Here is a 21,500-nt window from a genome sequence, read left to right as displayed (position 1 = left end):
TCCACGCAATTGGGATACGATGACATCAACAAAGACAGCGAGTCTGACCACCCTCTGCCATTAGTCGCCTCTTACAACAAGCATAGTCATCTATTACGGCAAGCCTGGGTTGCTGAAGACCTATTCTAACCCGGATCTTGACGGGTCCATTTACCTTGTAACGTATACAAACTAAATTCTAGTTAACATGAGGACAGCCTTGTCAGCTGAATCTCTCTCAACCCATCCTCTCCACGCTCCTCTTCATCTAATCCCTACACCTGGACTATTCCATACCCCAGTGGGAAATTTACCTTTTTGTGTTAACTATATGTAGTGGTTTTGGCATGTAGTTATTTTGGGAGACAACCCAAGAAAGACCTCATCATTCAGTGCCATGGGATGTGTGAACAGTATCCTACCTGGAAACATTACCCTTAGGGATTCCGGGTTAGAACAGGACCTCAGCATCTTTATCCGTGTTTCCTATGCTCGTCGTAAGTTGGTGATGAAATGGATTGGCTGACTTGATTGCGTGTCATCGTACCCAAACATTGTGGGACGTTGTTCATATGTCAACCACTGGTTTTTGCTTGTTAAGAGTTGATTATTTGCAGGCCATCGTCACGTTGCTGGAATATTGCTGTGTGTCATGTGGAACAACAAATGATCAAAGCAGGGATCTGGAAATATGTTTTTGCCAATAGGACATTTGCATTTTGGCCACGACCACCTCATATCTGAGGTGCTGGATGTTCATGCATGAATAAAAAGAATAAACTCAAGTGCCACGTTCATAACATGTATACATCATATATATACAATTTATTAACAATTCAACGACACATAGATCTAATATTTATAATTTCAACCTATCAGGATGTAGGTTTTGCTAACTTGACTATTGAACGGTTTCCCCTGAATAACTGTTGGTTGTGCCTAGCCTTCCAGCGTGGCATGGTCGGTGTTGGGTCAAAGTCCGTCTTTGACCGTCAAAGAGACGTTGACTGTAGAAAACAGGTGTGGAGTGGTATGACTACAGTGTTGATGTTTCATTCCAGGACCCACCCAACATGTTGAAGGAAGAGAGACAGAAGCTGGTCGTTGAGGCTCAGTCCTGGTTGAACAGTCAGATGTACCGAGCTGTGAAAGATGTGGGGTACCAGAGGATCATCACCGGCTCCCAAGCAGAGTATGTAGCTACGGTGATTTTATTCTTTGTAGGTCCATGGTGCAGTGGATGAGCATCTGCCCAGATAGGAGAAAGGTCCATAGTTCGATCCCCGGCCACATCATTCCAGATGGTACTTCTTCTTACCCCGTCTGGCGCCTGGCCGGAGGTTAAAACCAGGACTGGTCTGGCCAGAGTCAGTATGCCTAGTCTGTGTAAGCTGTCCCAAGCCAAAAATTATTTTGAAATTCTGTATACTTTGACACATGGCATTTTCTGATTTGTGGCAGATTGTATAATTCATGACAGAAATATGCCTGCATTCATAATGCGTGGGGAATGGGGGACCTTGAAGTTTACCCCTATTGTATTTCAATCAGGAGACCTCCTAAATCTTTATCTTTAACATTTGGGCAATGACAAGGAACTCTTGACTTCATGCAGTCCATTTTTGTGTGCACAGCATTCTTAAGAATATGTGATGTCAATAAGGAAGGCCATCTTTATATTTTAGTGGTCCTTCTTTTTCTTCCCATTAGGCTCTTACCTCTTGTGACCTAGAATAGGTCATGCTTGCCGTAACAGGCCACTATGCTTGTCATAAGTGGTGACGAACTGGATCAGGTGTTCAGGCTCGCTGACTTGGTTGATGCATGTCATCGTATCCCAATTGTGTGGATCGATGCTCATGATGTCAATCACTCAATTGTCTGGTCCAGACTTGATTATTTTACAGACCACCGTCATATAGCTGGACTATTTCTGAAGGGGGTGTTAAACAACAAACAAACTGTATGAGCACTTTATTGCTTTTCAATACTAAGATCAGTTATCTTTTTACAGATTTTTAGGTTTTATGGTGATGTTAAAAAACAAATCTAATATCTTTAATATTCATTCCATTTGTGGCAATGTATGCCAAGATCTAATATAGATAATAGACTTGGTTGACACTTGGTAAACAAGTGCATTCACATCAGTGACGTGGTCAGATTATGTGACATCTCGAACCACCTCGATGCAGACAATAACTGGACTACTTCAGGGATTGGTTTGGACCTGTTCAGAGGCCAATAGTCAGCCCCAAACCGGCACAAATGACAGTAAATAGGAAATAAATATTTCCCAACTCCAGTAAATATAGTTAAGACAAACATGATGGTTTGGTCAAGGTGACTTGTGTATCACTGATAACAGGACCAATAGTGACAAAGAGGCTTTTACATGTTTGATGCTTAATTTTCCATTGCATTGTATGCAACTTTAAAATGAAATTAAAAAAATCCTCTGAAATTAAGAAAAAGATGTTTTAAGAGAATGCCAATTTTGAAAAAAATAGCAATTTTGTCTCAATTTGCCTGCCAAGGGTCGTTTGGAGAATCCAAGATAGATCCCTACACGAATCTGTACTCTGTGTTATTTGGCAGCCCCCACAGTGCCTCTGATGTAAAACCACCATTCACTCACTCTTGAAGTTGTTCTCATGTTTCCTCCCATAGTGATGAGCCTCCCCCTGGCTATGCTGAGTTCATGCAGCACACGTTCGGTGTGTTTGTGAATGGACTGGACAGACAGTGCTATCTACAGGAGATGGAACTGGCGGTAAGTGGGAGAATTTACATGACAACATGTTTGGACTAAACAGTGTGAAAAAAAACAGTGAACAACAGGGTAATAACAGGGCCTCCCAATCAGCTCCTAGCCTCCTAATCAGACACATGCCTCCCAATCAGCTCCAAGGCTCTCAATCAGCTCCTAGCCTCCTAATCAGACTCATGCCTCCCAATCAGCTCCATTCCTCCCAATCAGCCCTATCCTCCCAATCAGCTCCTAGCCTCCTAATCAGACCCATGCCTCCCAATCAGCTCCTAGCCCTCCAATCAGCTCCAAGGCTCTCAATCAGCTCCTAGCCTCCCATTCAGCTCCTAGCCTCCCATTCAGCTCCTAGCCTTCCAATCAGCTACTAGGCTCCCATTCAACTACTAGGCTCCAAATCAGCCCCTAGCCTCCCAATCAGCTCCATTCCTCCCAATCAGCCCAAGCCTCCCAATCAGCTCCAAGGCTCTCAATCAGCTCCTAGCCTCCTAATCAGACCCATACCTCCCAATCATCTCCATTCCTCCCAATCAGCTCCAAGGCTCTCAATCAGCTCCTAGCCTCCTAATCAGACCCATGCCTCCCAATCAGCTCCATTCCTCCCAATTTGGGATGCCAGAAACCAATGACCATTGATTTGAAACCCAAATTGGCCCCAATGATGTTTCTGTTTGTCAACACCATGCTTATACAAGTGGGTTTCACCAAAGTGGAAAATATCTAAAAACTGCATCACTTGATGCATTTTAAGCACATCAAGCTGACACAACGTGATATAACTGAAATATCGTTCACCGTGGTGATAAACCAAACTCACGCTCTCTGTTACAGCACCAGAAGCAGAAGGAACTCCTGAACAAGAGGAAGGGTCTGAGGGATGCCATGTACAGACTGCCAGCGCCAAGCAGGTTCAAGCCAGCATCCTCAGCAGCATCCTCCGCCACCAGCAAATCCTCCAAACCATCCACAAGTCAAATCAAGTGTAAGTATAGTCTTCACTGTATTTAGTCCTGCAGGCGCTTTGTAAAATCACAAAGAAGTGTGTTGGGTGGGGTGGGGGATATCAAAACTATACTCAAGTTAAAAAAATTTTCAGAGATTAATTGTCAGTGAACACACTTAGTTAAGTTGGTGAAGCTAAAATGTTTTTAATAATGGTTACAAGACAAGTATGTTCCTCATTTACACTGCTGTGTTCTGTACAAATTTGTGATAAACACAAGAAAATACAGACTGTCATGTACATTTTCTGTCTTGGTAGGGGGTGCTTATAAAGATTTCTTGCAGATTGGGTCCAGTAGTTGGTTAGTAGGGCTTTAACAATTGATACCTATGATATCATCGATACTTAGGTACACACAATATTGATCGTCAGTTTGTGAGATTGCGATGCTCTATAAATAGAACAGAAACAATAATAGAGTTACCTCCCATAATGGCAGAAGTAGCATAGCTCAACCAGTAAGAATGGCAGATTATGAGTATGTGGACGTGCTGAATAACTGTTACATATAATTAGCATCCCTTCATTTAAACCTGTCTTGTTCTTGGGATTTTCTTTGTAAATGTTTCTGAGATAACATTAAATAAATGTATGAAGAAAGAGGTTTTTAGAGCTCTACTTCAGTATTTTCATCATTTCTTACTCTTTGATGTTGTGTATCGTGATACCAGTAGTATTGTCAGTCCGTATCATGATACAAACCGTACCAGGTGATACTCATCTCTATTGATCTGGGGCCGCTTATTGGAGCAGGGCTCTCAACACAGCAACTGCTGTGGACAGAATGGCATGTTATCAAATTGTCTTGTGCTGAAAGTATCTCTGTAAATTTGTACATGTTGAATCTGAGGACTGTTTGCCCTATGGAAATTTCATCGTAGGATTTTCCCTCCAGACAGTGAGAAAGAGTATTGAATGGCTACAATGACTGATAGCAGAGTTTGATGTTGGCTCATATTCTAGTACACCCCTGATTGTCATCCAAAATTTAAGTGAGTGTGAGTGAGTTTGGTTTTACGCTGCTTTTAGCAATATTCCAGCAATATCACGGCGGGGGACACCAGAAATGGGCTTCACACATTGTACCCATGTCGGGAATCAAACCCGGGTCTTCAGCGTGACAAGCGAACGCTTTAACCACTAAGCTACCCGACCGCCCCCCCAAAATATAAGGGTGATGGGGTAGCCTAGTGGTTAAAGCATTTGATCATCATGCCAAAGACCTGGGTTCGATTCCCCACATGGGTACAATGTGTGAAGCCCATTTCTGCTGTACCCTGCAATGATATTGATGGAACATTGCTAATAGCAGCAAAAAAAATACTCACTCCAAAATTTAATTTGGTCAGGAAGTCGTGGATATTGATGAGATCAATAAATGCATGAAAATGTCCTCTGCCCTGTCTCCAGCAAAATCATTGGATCAACTCCCAGCTGAGATTTTGTTGAAGGAGTTTTCAGGTTCTCCTTTCTGTTTTCTTCCAGCTATTGTGCAAAAGGTTGAAGGGGACCCACCCCCATTGTGGGGAGTACAGAGTGATGGTTTGGGAAACTCCATTGTGGCCATTCTGGAGCGAGATCCACGCAAGTTCGACCATGTGGCAGGCCGCCTTCATGGCCGCCAGTTGCCAGGGAAACTACGCTCGTACATGTGGGCAGATGTATTGTTCAAAATAGAGAGGAAGAAGATGAAAGAAGTGTAGGTCTACATTATTGAATTGTAATATTGAATTAGAGAAGAACCAACAAGCTATGGGGAATTACGGATTATCTGTCCCGAGTGTATTAATCATGTTAATGGTGTTAATCTTGAGCCCTTTGTGAGGCACTAACAGCATTCAGTCACGAGGGACAAATAATCTGTCATCCTAAGTTCCGAGTAGGTTTTTCTTTATATTTCTCATTCACATTTGCACGTGTGCTAATAATGGAAAGTTATTACACACAATCATTCTACCCTTGTACTATTTCTAGTTATATCTGAATGACCTGTCATTTATCCACTCTTGGCCATTTTGGCCCATACACCCCTTAATTATTCAGCAGAAACATGTTTCAGTTCTTGTCGTCACTGATTATCTGAAATTGCTGAGAGCGCCATACACAACAAACTTATCTTCTTTAATGATTTTCAACTGATTTTACTCTTGAACTTAACCAACCCGTGAAGATCCGGGGGAAAATAGGTCTTCAGCAGCCAATGCTTGTCGTAAAAGGTGACAATGCTTGTCGTAAGAAGTGACTAACGGGATCAGGTGGTCAGACTCACTTACTTGGTTGATGCATGTCATCATATCCCAATTGCATGGATTCATGATGTCAATCACAAGATTGTCTGGTCCAGAAACGCTTACTTGCAGACCACCGTCATATAGCTGGAATAGTGCTGAGTGCACATTAAACAACAAACAAACAAATAAAACAAACTTGAACTTAACATGAAGACATTCACTTTGTGAGAACAATGTATGGTGTATGGTGTCTTCAGAAATGCTATTGTCCCGTTACAACACTGCCCCTAAGGTTTCTCCAGGTCAGAACTTGATTGAGCCACATGTATTTTGCTCTCAGGTATGTTGAGAAGATTATCCGAGAAAGATTTGCCCATGGTGTGACCCGAGGTCTGAGTGAACTGAGGCTGAAGCGAGCCACACAGTCTCCCATCAACGGCCTTATAGAGAATGCTACAATTGAGGTCAGTGGAGATGAACAGTGATTGATGGTTCTTGTTTCCATATGTTTTTAACCCTCTGCTAGACATGAAAATATATTTCAATGACTTTTTTTTTTAAATTGTTTATCTTGTGATGACAAGATAGTCTTGATTTTGTTGGAAGTTGATCATATCCAGTATGTAAATGCTCCTCAAAGATCTTATCAGCAATCTCGTTTCCAGAATATTCTTCATGTTAAGTGTTAATTGTTTTGTTTCAGACATACACCAAAACAACATCCATGGTGAACCACAAGGAAGCCAACCATATGAAAGAGACTGCTCGTGCTCTGAACGTTCTGTATGTGTATGACCGGAGCTATGAGCCCTACCTCATACACTGGCTCTTCCCTCTACAGATCGCCTTCAGAAGCCCCACGGGATTACTTGATGACAAAGGTGGGACAGTCATCCCCAGTGTACAGGCTTGTAGGTTAGCAGACTCATGTGGGCACTCTTAGAAGGCTCATGTGGGCAGTCTTAGAAGGCTCATGTGGGCAGTCTTATAAGGCTCATGTGGGCACTCTTAGAAGGCTCCTGTGGGCAGTCTTAGAAGGCTCATGTGGGCAGTCTTATAAGGCTCATGTGGGCACTCTTAGAAGGCTCATGTGGGCAGTCTTAGCAGGCTCATGTGGGCACTCTTATAAGGCTCATGTGGGCACTCTTAGCAGGCTCATGTGGGCACTCTTAGCAGGCTCATGTGGGCACTCTTAGAAGGCTCATGTGGGCACTCTTAGAAGGCTCATGTGGGCACTCTTAGCAGGCTCATTTGGGCACTCTTAGCAGGCTCATGTGGGCACTCTTAGCAGGCTCATGTGGGCACTCTTAGAAGGCTCATGTGGGCGCTCTTAGAAGGCTCATGTGGGCACTCTTAGCAGGCTCATGTGGGCACTCTTAGCAGGCTCATGTGGGCACTCTTAGCAGGCTCATGTCGGCACTCTTAGAAGGCTCATGTGGGCACTCTTATAAGGCTCATGTGGGCACTCTTAGAAGGCTCATGTGGGCAGTCTTAGAAGGCTCATGTGGGCACTCTTAGCAGGCTCATGTGGGCACTCTTATAAGGCTCATGTGGGCACTCTTAGCAGGCTCATGTGGGCACTCTTAGCAGGCTCATGTGGGCACTCTTAGAAGGCTCATGTGGGCGCTCTTAGAAGGCTCATGTGGGCACTCTTAGCAGGCTCATGTGGGCACTCTTAGCAGGCTCATGTGGGCACTCTTAGCAGGCTCATGTGGGCACTCTTAGAAGGCTCATGTGGGCACTCTTAGCAGGCTCATGTGGGCGCTCTTAGAAGGCTCATGTGGGCACTCTTAGCAGGCTCATGTGGGCACTCTTAGCAGGCTCATGTGGGCACTCTTAGCAGGCTCATGTGGGCACTCTTAGCAGGCTCATGTGGGCACTCTTAGAAGGCTCATGTCGGCACTCTTAGCAGGCTCATGTGGGGACACCAGGTTAGAATTAGTCCCCAGCAACCTATGCTTGCAATGACTTAACAAATTGGGTGGTCAGACTCATGGACTTGGTGTGTGAATGTATTGGGACGGTGTGGATCGTTGCTCATAATGTCAGTCACTGGTTTGCCTGGTCCAAACTATTATTTCCAGGTCGCCCTCTTATCATGAGTACAGCCAGAATATTAAACAAATTAAATAACAAAGCATAGGAGGGTTCAATATTGTAAACTTATTATATATTATTACTATTATTATGATATTGCTGGAATATTGCTAAAACCATACTCACTAATATTTCATAGTGCCATTATCACAGTTTCAATGAAAGGAAAGACAAGTCGAAATCTTATTATATATTATGAATTGTGTTGATAATAAGAGTTGGATGTCTTTTAAGCCCTTCTGCTGAAATTGGATTGCATGAGAGCATAAGGCAACATCATTGAAAGAGGGAGCATTTAGAGAGATGTGTCAACTGGTATTGTTCACATTAAATACACAGTTCTGTAATCATTGTTTCAATATATCATGGCAGCCTTTTTATGCAACATAAAGGTGTTGCCATCTTGGTTCTTGGATCCAACATCCCCAAAATTGTGGAAGAGAGATACAACATGAACTTTTTTATAGTCTGCTGAATGCATGGGATAGCCTAGTGGTTAAAGTGTTTGCTAGTCAAGCTGAAGTCCCGGGTTCGATTCCCGACATGAGTACAATGTGTGAAGCCCATTTCTGGTGTCCCCCGCTGTGATATTGCTGGAATATTGCTAAAAGCGGCGTAAAATCAAATTCACTCGCTAACTCACTCACTCAGTCACTAGGGCAGTCAGAATATTGCAGGAACATTGCTAAACTATATTCTCATTCACTCACTCTGTCACTAATAGTGGAAGACTATCCAGTGTTTGTTGGATAGTAATATATCAGAACATGAACTGTATCAGCAATAATACCAGTGATTTGTTTCAGGGGAGCATGTGTTTGAGCTAGCGATGTACCTAGACCTGCTCAACACCAACTGTTTCCCCAAGTGGCCCCAGGTGTTTGCTATAGCGGAACAGGTAATGAACACACTCCAACAGGCCGACCCAGAGTTGCATACCCACCTCACCAGCATTGCCAAGAAGAACTTCAAAGTCAACCCCAAGGTAGGCTTCCTTGTCAGTTCTAACAGCATGGGGAAGTGGGATAGCCTAGTGGTTAAAGCATTTGCTTGTCAGACTGGAGGCACAGGACAATATCAGTCTTTGGATTGGTCCAGATTCGTTTATTTACAGTCCACCATTACAGAGCTGTAATAATGCTGAGTGCAGTGTTACAATGTTAAACTATCACTGGACTTCAAAATTCAAATTATAAACAAAATATACCAATAAGGGTTACTGTTAGCCTGACTTGCCTCACACAGGAGTTCCTGGTGCAGCTGATCCATGAGGAGAAGTCCAAGGCCGAGGCTCTGTATAAGGCTACCCCCGGCTCACTGAGGACAGACATCACGGCCACTGAGCTGCTGGCTAACCCGCTCATCTTCTTCCGGAGATGGATTGGTGAGGTGAGGACATCGTCCAGGATCTTCAGGGAGACACTTGACACCTCAATAGTAGTTTTGGTTTCTACCATGATATTGTCAAATTTTTGTTTTGCATCATAGACAAATATTGTACTGATGTGTGTGGGGCCCAGCTGTCGATGTTGCTGCAATTCACTGTTATCAGGCGGGTCAGAAACCTATTGTTGTTGGTTTGAATCCCAGATTTGCCCTGATGTTTCAAGGTTTTTCAGCACCAACTCATGCTTGTGATTTTTACCATAGTGGTAAACAACTAATACCTACATCACTTCAGCCTTTCTTCCCACATCAGGCTGACATGCCGTGATACAACTAGAATACTGTTCAAATTGACATTAAACCCAAATCAATTAGTCCCTCCCAATGTTCATTGCAGGGTTTTGTGAGTGTGCCAAACTCACTCACTCACTCACTCACTCACTCACTCACTCACTCACTCACTCACTCACTCACTCACTCACTCACTCCTGTATGTTTATTGCAGGGTTTTGTGAGTGTGCTGGACACACCAGGAGTGATGTACATCTGGGACCAGTGCTTCATGCAGGACTCACTCACTCACTCACTCACTCACTTTCTCACTCACTCACTCACTCACTCCTGTATGTTTATTGCAGGGTTTTGTGAGTGTGTTGGACACACCAGGATTGATGTACATCTGGGATCAGTGCTTCATGCAGGACTCACTCACTCACTCACTCACTCACTCACTCACTAACTCACTCACTTTCTCACTCACTCACTCCTGTATGTTTATTGCAGGGTTTTGTGAGTGTGTTGGACACACCAGGATTGATGTACATCTGGGATCAGTGCTTCATGCAGGACTCACTCACTCACTCACTCACTCACTCACTCACTCACTCACTCACTCCTTTATGTTTATTGCAGGGTTTTGTGAGTGTGCTGGACACACCCGGAGTGATGTACATCTGGGACCAGTGCTTCATGCAGGGCTGGCGGGACTCGGTGCTCCTCAACACCTGCCTGTCCCTGGTGGAGCTGCTCCGACACAAGTTCATGAAGGCCAAGGATTACATGGACATGAAGGAGGTAGGGTACGACATGGGAGGGGCAGGTGTTTATCATCCAGAATTTTTCAGAGCCTAAATGGGGTATGGTACAACATACAATGGGGATTGGGGTGGGGCGTTGGGGGTACGTTAGAAGGATTTGTTTATAAATTTATCACCTAAAATCGTCAGAACCCTAAGAGGGTATGGGTATGGTACAACATGGGGCACCTGGACTTTTCTGTAAATGACCGATGTAGTTCAGAAAAATAGGTTGGTTCAATTTGTTGAATTCATATTTCAAGGTTGATTGTCATATCTATTACAGGTAAATACACTCAGATTGTGGGTTATAAATTCATTGTCTTACGGTACATAAAAGTAACTTAATTGTGACAAGCTTTTGTCAGAATAGGTGAAAACAAACTGACTGCTTTGTTCCCCAGGTGTTCTTGAACGAACCCTGCAAGCTGTACACCTGTGACCTCCAGGCTGCCTGGATACACCTGGAGAACGCCAAGGACCTCAATGACATCCCCTACCAGAACAGACAGAGGCCTGTGTAAGTCACTCGCCCCGTGGAGGGTCTGGGTCGCTCGCTCACTCACTCACTCACTCACTCACTCGCTCGCTCGCTCGCTTGTGAGACATCCCATACCAGAACAGACCGAGGCCTGTGTAAGTCACTTGCCCCGTGGAGAGTCTGGGTCACATTAGGTCCCAGTATGCTGGTATGATTGTGACTTGTCATAACCCGACAGCATGATATGTTGCTCATTATATCAACCACTGGTTTGTCTGATGCAGACTCTGTTGTATACAGCTGTTGTCTTGCTGTAACAATGTATAACCAGTGTTGTTGCATAAACAATAAAAACGAATGAATTCACAATGCCATTTATAAAGTGGTCAAATGTAACAAATGTTATATTTGAGATAACCCTTTCTTATTAAAGTACAGATTCTCATACTTGGGTTGAGTCCCAGACAGAACATTAACCCCAGAAAGGTTAATGCAGATCCAATTATTTCAGTGACCAGTTGTAAGGGGGAAAGTCTTTCCTCTCAAGTGTACTTTTGTTTAAAAGTGAATTGGTCCGAAATGAATTGTGGATGAGTTGGATTTAACAATTTGTCAGTGAGATGTATATGTCCCTTGTTGACTTGGGATGTTCCAGTTGTATAATATTTACAAATGAATGAACTATTGTGTCTCAGAAAATACCAAGAGGAAGAATTTAAATTAAAACCAGATTTGGATAGACATTGTGGAGGAAACAATTATTTTCAAAATCAATTTCACTCAATATCGATGACTATTACTTGTATGTGTATGTGTGTCATACTGTGTTAGAAAGTGACTCTTCCCTCCTTCCAGCACACTCAATATCAATGACTATTACTTGTGTGTGTATGTGTGTCATATTGTGTTAGAGATGACTATCCCCTCCTTCCAGCACACTGAATATCAATGACTATTACTTTTGTGTGTATGTGTGTCATATTGTGTTAGAGATGACTATTCCCTCCTTCCAGCACACTCAATATCAATGACTATTACTTGTGTGTGTATGTGTGTCATACTGTGTTAGAGATGACTATTCCCTCCTTCCAGCACACTGAATATCAATGACTATTACTTGTATGTGTATGTGTGTCATACTGTGTTAGAAAGTGACTATTCCCTCCTTCCAGCACACTCAATATCGATGACTATTACTTGTGTGTGTATGTGTGTCATATTGTGTTAGAGATGACTATTCCCTCCTTCCAGCACACTCAATATCGATGACTATTACTTGTGTGTGTATGTGTGTCATATTGTGTTAGAGATGACTATCCCCTCCTTCCAGCACACTGAATATCAATGACTATTACTTTTGTGTGTATGTGTGTCATATTGTGTTAGAGATGACTATTCCCTCCTTCCAGCACACTCAATATCAATGACTATTACTTGTGTGTGTATGTGTGTCATACTGTGTTAGAGATGACTATTCCCTCCTTCCAGCACACTCAATATCAATGACTATTACTTGTGTGTGTATGTGTGTCATATTGTGTTAGAGATGACCATTCCCTCCTTCCAGCACACTCAATATCAATGACTATTTACTTGTATGTGTATGTGTGTCATATTGTGTTAGAGATGACTATTCCCTCCTTCCAGCACACTCAATATCAATGACTATTACTTGTGTGTGTATGTGTGTCATATTATGTTAGAGATGACTATTCCCTTCTTCCAGCACACTCAATATCAATGACTATTTACTTGTGTGTGTATGTGTGTCATATTGTGTTAGAGATGACTATTCCCTCCTTCCAGCACACTCAATATCAATGACTATTTACTTGTGTGTGTATGTGTGTCATATTGTGTTAGAGATGACTATTCCCTCCTTCCAGCACACTCAATATCAATGACTATTACTTGTGTGTGTATGTGTGTCATATTGTGTTAGAGATGACTATTCCCTTCTTCCAGCACACTCAATATCAATGACTATTTACTTGTGTGTGTATGTGTGTCATATTGTGTTAGAGATGACTATTCCCTTCTTCCAGCACACTCAATATCAATGACTATTTACTTGTATGTGTATGTGTGTCATACTGTGTAAGAAATGACTATTCCCTTCTTCCAGCACACTCAATATCGATGACTATTTACTTGTATGTGTATGTGTGTCATACTGTGTAAGAAATGACTATTCCCTTCTTCCAGCACACTCAATATCGATGACTATTTACTTGTATGTGTATGTGTGTCATACTGTGTTAGAAATGACTATTCCCTTCTTCCAGCACACTCAATATCGATGATTATTACTCGTATGTGTATGTGTGTCATACTGTGTTAGAAATTACTATTCCCTTCTTCCAGCACACTCAATATCAATGACTATTACTTGTGTGTGTATGTGTGTCATACTGTGTTAGAAATGACTCTTCCCTCCTTCCAGCACACTCAATATCAATGACTATTTACTTGTATGTGAATGTGTGTGATACTGTGTTAGAAATGACTCTTCCCTCCTTCCAGCACCCCAGTGACAAGCAGATCTCCCCCGTTGGCCCCCACCCCTCACCCCGGTCTGCTCCACCCCTGCGGCATCAAGGAGATCAGGATAAGGCTCATCATCCCAACAGAGTCTGTCAGCAGGGTAAGCATATCACACAAGCAAAGTCGCTTTAACTGACACACATTTCCACATTTCCACTTTTCAACGTCCATCCTCTACAGCACTGTGAGGGTGCTGGGCTGGGCCAGTCATCTAAGGCACCAGAATTTGCTGTGAAGAGTTGCACCCCCTTGGCGTGCGGGTAATTTGAGATTGGGGGAACCACAGGAATGGATCCAAGGGTTAGTGTAGGTTTTCCGAAATGTGAAACCTGGGGATATAGAGGATGAAGAGCACCTTGTAATGCTGTTTCTAGAAGCTGGTGATAAATGCACTGATGCCCCATGACACTGGACAAACACATTGATATAGACGAGCATTGCCTGGTGCACTATATGATTCATCAATTAAATCTGGGGATTCGGAAACTGCCAACTGAATCAATCACAATGAAAAGGATTCGAGCAACCTCTAAATTACAATTGCTGATGAGCCAGGGTCATCAATTAGTGAGTGAGTGAGTATGGTTTTACGCCGCTTTTAGCAATATTCCAGCAATATCACGGCGGGGGAAACCAGAAATGGGCTTCACACATTGTACCCATGTCGGGATTCGAACCCGGGTCTTCGGCGTGACGAGCGAACGCTTTAACCACTAAACTACCCGACCGCCCCTCATCAATTAAACCAGGGGATTCAGAAGCTGACAACTGATTATCAATCACAATGAAAAGGATTCGAGCAACGTCTAAATTACAATTGCTGATGAGCCAGGGTCATCAATTAAACCTGGGGATTCAGCAACTGACAACTGATTATCAATCACAATGAAAAGGATTCGAGCAACCTCTAAATTACAACTGCTGATTAGCCAGGGTGCTGCCCCACAAACAATCTTAGCACTATGACTATAAGAAGCCTTTGTTTAAGTATGGCAGTTATGATCACCTCAGCGTTAAAATTACTTTGTGGAACGGGGCCTTCTCATAGTGACATGACAATTACCGAGTTCAAAGATGGATCAAATATTCTTTTTAGCACACTAAAATTCTTCAAAGTGAAAACATCTAAATGTTTTTATGAGGCCCCTTGGCACACTTGGAAAGCTATGTTAAAAACAAATATTAACCCATGATATTTCAGGAGCCCTGGCTGGCTAGTGTGGACCCGAACCACCTTCGCCTCTTTATCGTTCTTTACTTCGGAAGTGTCAAGCTTCGGTCCAGAATGTCACTACGAGCTATTGAGGTGACAAGCTTCCAGAACGATGCCTACGGCAATGCTGTATATGAACTGCTGCTGCCTATCGAGAAGTTTGTATTTGAGAACCTCGACCTCTCCCAGTATGACGTGGAGCGGGAACTGGGAGCAAACCCTTACGCCACAGTCAGGCTGGAGTACCACAGACCAGAAGTCATGCAGGGTAGGCTGGATTTCTTGTTTTCTCTTTTTCTTTTTATGTTGTTATATTATTACTTAACTCCATTCACTCAATCCCATGGCTGTCATATTTGTAATATACTACTCAAAAGAAGTTAAGGACCACCAATTCTTTCATATTACTGCAGTTAATCTGTCATGCCATGAGTGTTACCTGTATACTCTCCCGAACATCATTTGATACAAGGACTGCACTGGCTTTTACACTTAAATAAGTTTTTGACAGAATATTTTTTTAATTTCCTTCATAATTCCTTAATTAAAGAATTACTGAAGTTTCCTTCGCCAATTTTATTCTTTCACCTTAAGTTTTATGTTATATGTTAATCTCCAGAGCTTGTTATTTCACAAACATATACTGAGTGATATATTCCGACGTGGTGAGCTATGTCTGTATGAAACCTGGGCTATTCGTGTCTGCAGGTAAAAGTCCAGTGGCTGTCGGCTGGGCTCGAGTTCCTCTGTTCCGCCAGGGAGCGCCAAGTGGGCGTGTCTCAGCAGACCAGGCGTGGGTGCTACTGGCCGGGGATCACACCTTCAAACTCCACCCAGGGGACACATCGGAACCTTTCACCACATCCATGCCAAAAACACCCTCCGAGAGGGGCGAAAGTAAGCCCCGCTTATACCCCTGTTTCTGAACAAATGTAACTCAATTCTGTGCAGATAACAAACAGAAACGTTCAGTTACAGGGTGCATTTTTACAATTCAAATGCCTTGGTTTAACGCGAACATTATGAATATGTCCTGAGACACTTTGAAAACCCAAAGTGGATTTTGACTCTTGATAAACAAGTGACTTGAAGCTTATGTCCAGGTATGGATTCAATCTCAAGCAACATTGTTGCAATGTTGACGGTCTTCAGGCCTCACTATCACATATCAGGGAGATAATTATAAATATAATGACCCGATTTAGTCTACGATGACCCACTTTTGTCTTCCATGACCATGATGTTCAGAATTATTTGCCTTTATTTTCAGGTCACCTGATTGGCTACGGCTGTGAACTCTCTGCCGTGGTGTATGACCCACGTAACGAGCCAGCTGACACCCCCAGGCCCCTCCCACAGGTTCCCCCAGTCGATACAAGGCAGACACCACGGCACATACCGCGCCACACACCCAGCCTCAACCCTCGCCACACCCCCAGGCAACAACCATCCAGGTAACAGGAGTTGCATACATTATATCCATGCTGTGAATGTGTATAAGTTGTGTCTTGTATACATGAGAGGTGTGACTATACTGTTTGCCTGAGACACTGATATTTCTGGGGCGGTCAGGTAGCCTTGTGGTTAAAACATTCGCTTGTCACGCCGAAGACCGGGGTTCGATTCTTGACATGGGTACAATGTGTGAAACCCATTTCTGGTGTCCCCCGCCATTGCATGCTTGTGGGGCTCCTGGGTTAGAATATGTTCCAAGCAAGCGTGGCTGGTCACAAGAGGCGACTTGATGGATCGAGTGTTCAGGCTGAGTGACTTGGTTGATAATGTGTCAGTGTTCCATGACAATGTTGGTCGTTGCTCACAATATCAATCACTGGATTGTCTGGTCCGGATTCAGTAATTACAGGCTGTCATCATATAGCTAGAATATTGCTGAGTAAGGTGTTAAACGATCTCATTGAAATCAGATCTTAGTTCTCGCTGCCACTGAACAAAGATCTGAGGACATCCCATTAGGGGTCACGTCAGAACGACCTTTCATCCGACCACTCAGAGCGTTGCTTTCCAGATCATGAAAGTGACAGTCGGAATGTGATTTCTAATCATGCAACCCCGAAAACATCAACACGGGGTATTCCGAACGGAAGTTATGGGCTTAACGACTGAATCCATACCATCTAGACCATATAATAGCTATTCCAGAATGTTCTTTTATTCAGGTTTCAAATTTTTTTTTGACAATTTGTCAAAATATGTTTTTGAAGTGTAGTCGCCAATTTGAAATTAGTGTCGTAAAGCACGAGAAAGCTGCCTACTGATTGGCTAATGTCGACTTCTTGTCAGTCATTCCATTGGTAGGTCAACGTTCGCGCAAGGTCGGTCTGACGTGACCCATAATGGGGTGTTCTCACATCTTTGTTTAGCGGTAGCAAGAACTAAGATCTAATTTTAATGAGATTGGGTGTTAAACAGCAAACAATATGACATGTATCTACAGGCAACGGACTGCAAATATTCAGTGGCATATTTCTATCAATTCTTCCTGTAGATCGGTGTCCCTGCAAAATACTTGCTGAGAACTTTGGTTTAGAGTATTGGCTGACCTTCTATCGAGTACCTTGGATTTGGGTCTTAAAAATTCGACTTATTCCTGATGATTTATGGGCGTTTAACAAAACATAGGTTATGATCATGATGATGTGTACAGATCACAGGTTATGATGCATCTGCATCATAGATCAGTGTTTCATGGAATCACGTTCGTGTGAAACTGGAGGACTCAATCTTTGACTTTTAACAGAAATACTTTGTTTTCATGGTTAGCACAGCATGTATTTGTTCAGCATTGAATTTAGGGCATAGCAGAAGCTTTTGTGATGGACTGTATTGTTTTTACTAATTTAAACTGAAATTTATTTCATGGTGTTATTTTACCTGATACTGCTGTTTAGATTGAAGCAGCATATTTCCTACATGATATCAGATGTAGTTTTTCTGACCAAGACATTCATCCTTATGAATTGCAGTATTCTCTTGCATATTATGCACACTTCCCCAGATAAATTCATCTGTGTAGAGTGAGTGAGTGAGTGAGTGAGTGAATGAGTTGGGTTTAACAGTATTCCAGTTATTTCACGGCGTGTCAGCTTAATGTGGGAGGAAAGCCCGAAGTGATGCAGGTGTCAGACGTTTACCACTTTGGTGAAACCCACGAGCACAGGTATGGTGGTGACAAACCTAGAAACATAATCGGGGCGAACTGGGATTCGAACCCACAATCATAGGTTTCTGGTGTTCCCTAAGGACACAACTCTGAACAGTCAATCACGGTGCCTTAGACGACTGGGCCACCCGTGCCCCCGCCTTTGTAGAAGGAGGTGTGCATTATATACACAGCAGCGATAGAAATTGGCACTTGTCCTACAGTCCTTGCCAAGCTGCCCAACAGTTACGGTATGCATGGTATAAGGAGTGGAAATGTGCCTTTTCTAAAGGTTTGGCTACATGTTTTCCTAATAAGGAACAGTGGGCTAAACATATTAGTTTCTGTTGCTGCACAGACAATGAGTGTTTATTTATACCCCACAAAAGAAATACATTACCATGAGAAGTAGCATGTCAACAAGTATGTACTTCATGTACAAAGTACAATAGTTAGTCTTGTTTGTGACTCTCTGTTTACAAACAATGGTCAGTGTATTGCTGGCCATGTGTTTGTACTCTATTTCATATATTTTATTTTTTTTAAATACTTGAATCCTTCTTATAACATAATGACAAGCATTAGGTGCTTTAATCCTGTTCTGCCTTGGAATCCCAAGAAGGGTCTTTGAAAGAACATGAAAGTCATTTTTGAAAATATTTTTAAATAATCAAGTGTTATAATGATAAAAGTCAACTCATATGCATAGCCTTGCTTTTTATCATTATGATGGCGACACGCTATTGTTGTTGCAGTTTATTCTGAGCCAGAATTTCAGTGGCCATTTTGAATGTGCATTTACAAATGTAAAACTGACGCAAATTTCAGTCATTATGCAAAATATCACGATTATAAAGGAATTATATATCAACGTCAGATCTGTTTATTCCAGAAGTAGAGTCAACAGATTCACATAATTTCTCCGTAACATAGTACAAGCATATTTTTATAACCCCGTTTACGAAGTAAATCAGGGGTATTTAGCGTTCCGTCTGTCCATCCTTCTGTCTGCCCTTCGTCTCTTCCGTCCGTCTGTCCAATCCTTCCGTCCGAACTTTTGTACGGCCCATAACTTTTTAACCATGCACCCTAGCTTCACCAAACTTGCTATACACATTTACCACAATGAGTACTTGTGCCTTTTGCTAGTTTGAAGATTCTGAATTTTTTTAATTTTGCCGTTTCCATGGAAACATTAGAAACTTAAACTTTTAGGGTGGGTGTTTTGTACGGCCCATAACTTTTTAACTATGCAACCTAGCTTTACCAAACTTGCTACACACATTTACCACAATGAGTTCTTGTGCCTTTTGCTAGTTTGAAGATTCTGAATTTTTTTAATTTTGCCGTTTCCATGGAAACATTAGAAACTTAAACTTTTAGGGTGGGTGTTTTGTACGGCCTATATCTTTTTAACTATGCAACCTAGCTTCACCAAACTTTCTACACACATTAACTACAATGAGTACTTGTGCCTTTTGCTAGTTTGAAGATTCTGAATTTTTGAATTTTTGCCTTTTCCATGGACACATTAAGAAACATCAAGAATGTATATTGTGCTAAGCATTGATTATCCCACACTAGATTGAAATATATTTGCAAAAACATGTGTTCATTTCAAACATAATGCATCCTCATGGGGTTCCTCTGACTTAAAGCAGGGCGGTCGGGTAGCCTAGTGGTTAAAGCGTTCGCTCGTCACGCCGAAGACCCGGGTTCGATTCCCGACATGGGTACAATATGTGAAGCCCATTTCTGGTGACCTCCACCATGATATTGCTGGAATATTGCTATAAGCGGCGTAAAACCATACTCACTCACTCACTCTGCTTTAAAGCAACAGGTATATTTCATTAATTAACAAACTATTTACTATTTGTTGTTGACAAGTGGGGATAACGGGGGTATGTGAGCTTTGCTCACTTCTTTCTTGTTTACCAATCCATGGATATTGGGAAATGATTTGAAAGGTTCTGCTTTACTTTTGTAGACAAACACCAAAGAAACCATCCCCAACAGTCATCCCAGACCCGTCACCACCCCCCTCTGAGACCTCGCCCGAGCCAGACAAGCCCCCCACCCCACCTGACCTGGATGAAGACTTTGAACCCTGGGTGGAGCACCAGCCTAAAGCTGCCAAAACAGATCCAGCCCCCACGCCCAGCGACAACACCAAGCCGTTTGACCTTTATGTAGATGGTGTGAGATTCATTCCAGACAATGCTTCAATCATAAAGGTAAGTTGGTGAACATTGTCAATATCTCATTGGTTTGTATACACTACATTCCGTTCCAATCACTCTTGAATACTTTCGGCCCAGGTGAGGTGAGGTGAGGTGAAATGGGGTTTAACGTCGCATCCAAGATCATTGCACTTATATAGCGACATGCATGCACGTGTATGTGTGTGTGGCTGCTTGTACTAGTCTGAACTGATGCCAATTTATAGTGCTAGCTCACTTAGATACCATGCCTCAGACTGGTCAGCTCGGAGTCAGTATACTGTGTCTGAGTGGGGTTTTCATGTTAAACTGTGCACACACACACACACACACACACACACACACACACACACACACACACACTAATTTTGGATGTGACGTTAATGCCATTTCACCTCACAGCTGCCCTTACCCATGTTGTTTTTAGTACGTAATATAAACAAAATTGAGATGATAAGGTGTTTTGTAGTCTGACCTCTTGTTGCTATGACATCAAAGTGAGTAATAGATTGCATCATGTTTTAAACCACAGTGCATTGTCTTGACCTCACAATACAATCAACCATAACAGCTGAAGAAAAGAATGAATTTATTGTTAGTATAAAGCTTAGGGTTTCCTGTGAGTTTTCTGAATTCGTTTTCTTCAGAGCTTATGAATAAAAGCTTCATAAACATTTGTAGGTGACAGGAAGAGTTCTCCGAACCGGTGATCTGAACGACATGTCTGACATCTTGGCTATACCTGACCTTGAGAGTCCTGCACGGTCACCACTGTTCGGCTACCGCCTGACGGTCAACCCAGACAGCAAGACCGCTGACCCCAACATGCTTGTCCTCCTGAGGGTGTACACTGTTGACATCGTGACGGAGAGGATCGTCGTCGTCGGCAGCTGCCTCCTTGGGGTGTTCAACGTTGTAGGGATGAACAAGGTAGGAGTCATGTGGGGATTCCTGGTTGGAATAGGTCTCCAGCAACCTATGATGGTCAGATCAGGTGATTTAGTGGATCGTTGGTCCGACCCACTGACAGTTGATTGCATGTCATCTAGGAGGGCTGGGACGAGTCCTCAGGAGATGTCTCAAAATGTCCGATTGGGAACATTTGTAGCAAAGCCCTGGCAAAGTGTATTTAGATACACATATTAAACAATCTGGTCATTCATGCACTGAAGTTGAATTAAGAATTAATCTTTATTCAACCATAGGAATATTCGGGAGGAATGGGTGCAGTCAGAAAGAAATGCGAACATTAGTGACTTGTAGTGTAACCATAGAGTTCTAGATAATATCCCGTGACTAACCACGCTCCACGTAGTCCTGTGGGTACCTGGGTCCTACTCA

General features: G+C 42.7%; 1 protein-coding gene across 1 annotated transcript in view; it reads left to right on the top strand.

Moving 5' to 3' along the window:
• Positions 1 to 21,500, top strand: part of LOC139456179 (uncharacterized) — a 37,537-nt gene that overhangs the window by 1,276 nt on the left and 14,761 nt on the right. The window contains exons 3-18 of the mRNA XM_071237737.1: positions 1,041 to 1,171; positions 2,650 to 2,752; positions 3,578 to 3,728; positions 5,235 to 5,448; positions 6,321 to 6,444; positions 6,684 to 6,861; positions 8,884 to 9,062; positions 9,323 to 9,466; positions 10,376 to 10,537; positions 10,944 to 11,059; positions 13,544 to 13,664; positions 14,766 to 15,045; positions 15,486 to 15,674; positions 16,048 to 16,231; positions 19,928 to 20,174; positions 20,841 to 21,089. Coding sequence (XP_071093838.1) covers positions 1,041 to 1,171; positions 2,650 to 2,752; positions 3,578 to 3,728; positions 5,235 to 5,448; positions 6,321 to 6,444; positions 6,684 to 6,861; positions 8,884 to 9,062; positions 9,323 to 9,466; positions 10,376 to 10,537; positions 10,944 to 11,059; positions 13,544 to 13,664; positions 14,766 to 15,045; positions 15,486 to 15,674; positions 16,048 to 16,231; positions 19,928 to 20,174; positions 20,841 to 21,089 — 2,772 coding nt within the window. The remainder of the gene's footprint in view (positions 1 to 1,040; positions 1,172 to 2,649; positions 2,753 to 3,577; positions 3,729 to 5,234; positions 5,449 to 6,320; positions 6,445 to 6,683; positions 6,862 to 8,883; positions 9,063 to 9,322; positions 9,467 to 10,375; positions 10,538 to 10,943; positions 11,060 to 13,543; positions 13,665 to 14,765; positions 15,046 to 15,485; positions 15,675 to 16,047; positions 16,232 to 19,927; positions 20,175 to 20,840; positions 21,090 to 21,500) is intronic.

The sequence above is a fragment of the Haliotis cracherodii genome, unplaced genomic scaffold, assembly GCF_022045235.1.
Source record: "Haliotis cracherodii isolate W230 unplaced genomic scaffold, xgHalCrac1.p SCAF_11, whole genome shotgun sequence".
In the NCBI taxonomy this organism is placed as follows: Eukaryota; Metazoa; Mollusca; class Gastropoda; order Lepetellida; family Haliotidae; genus Haliotis; species Haliotis cracherodii.
This window is presented reverse-complemented; position numbering and strand designations above follow the sequence as displayed.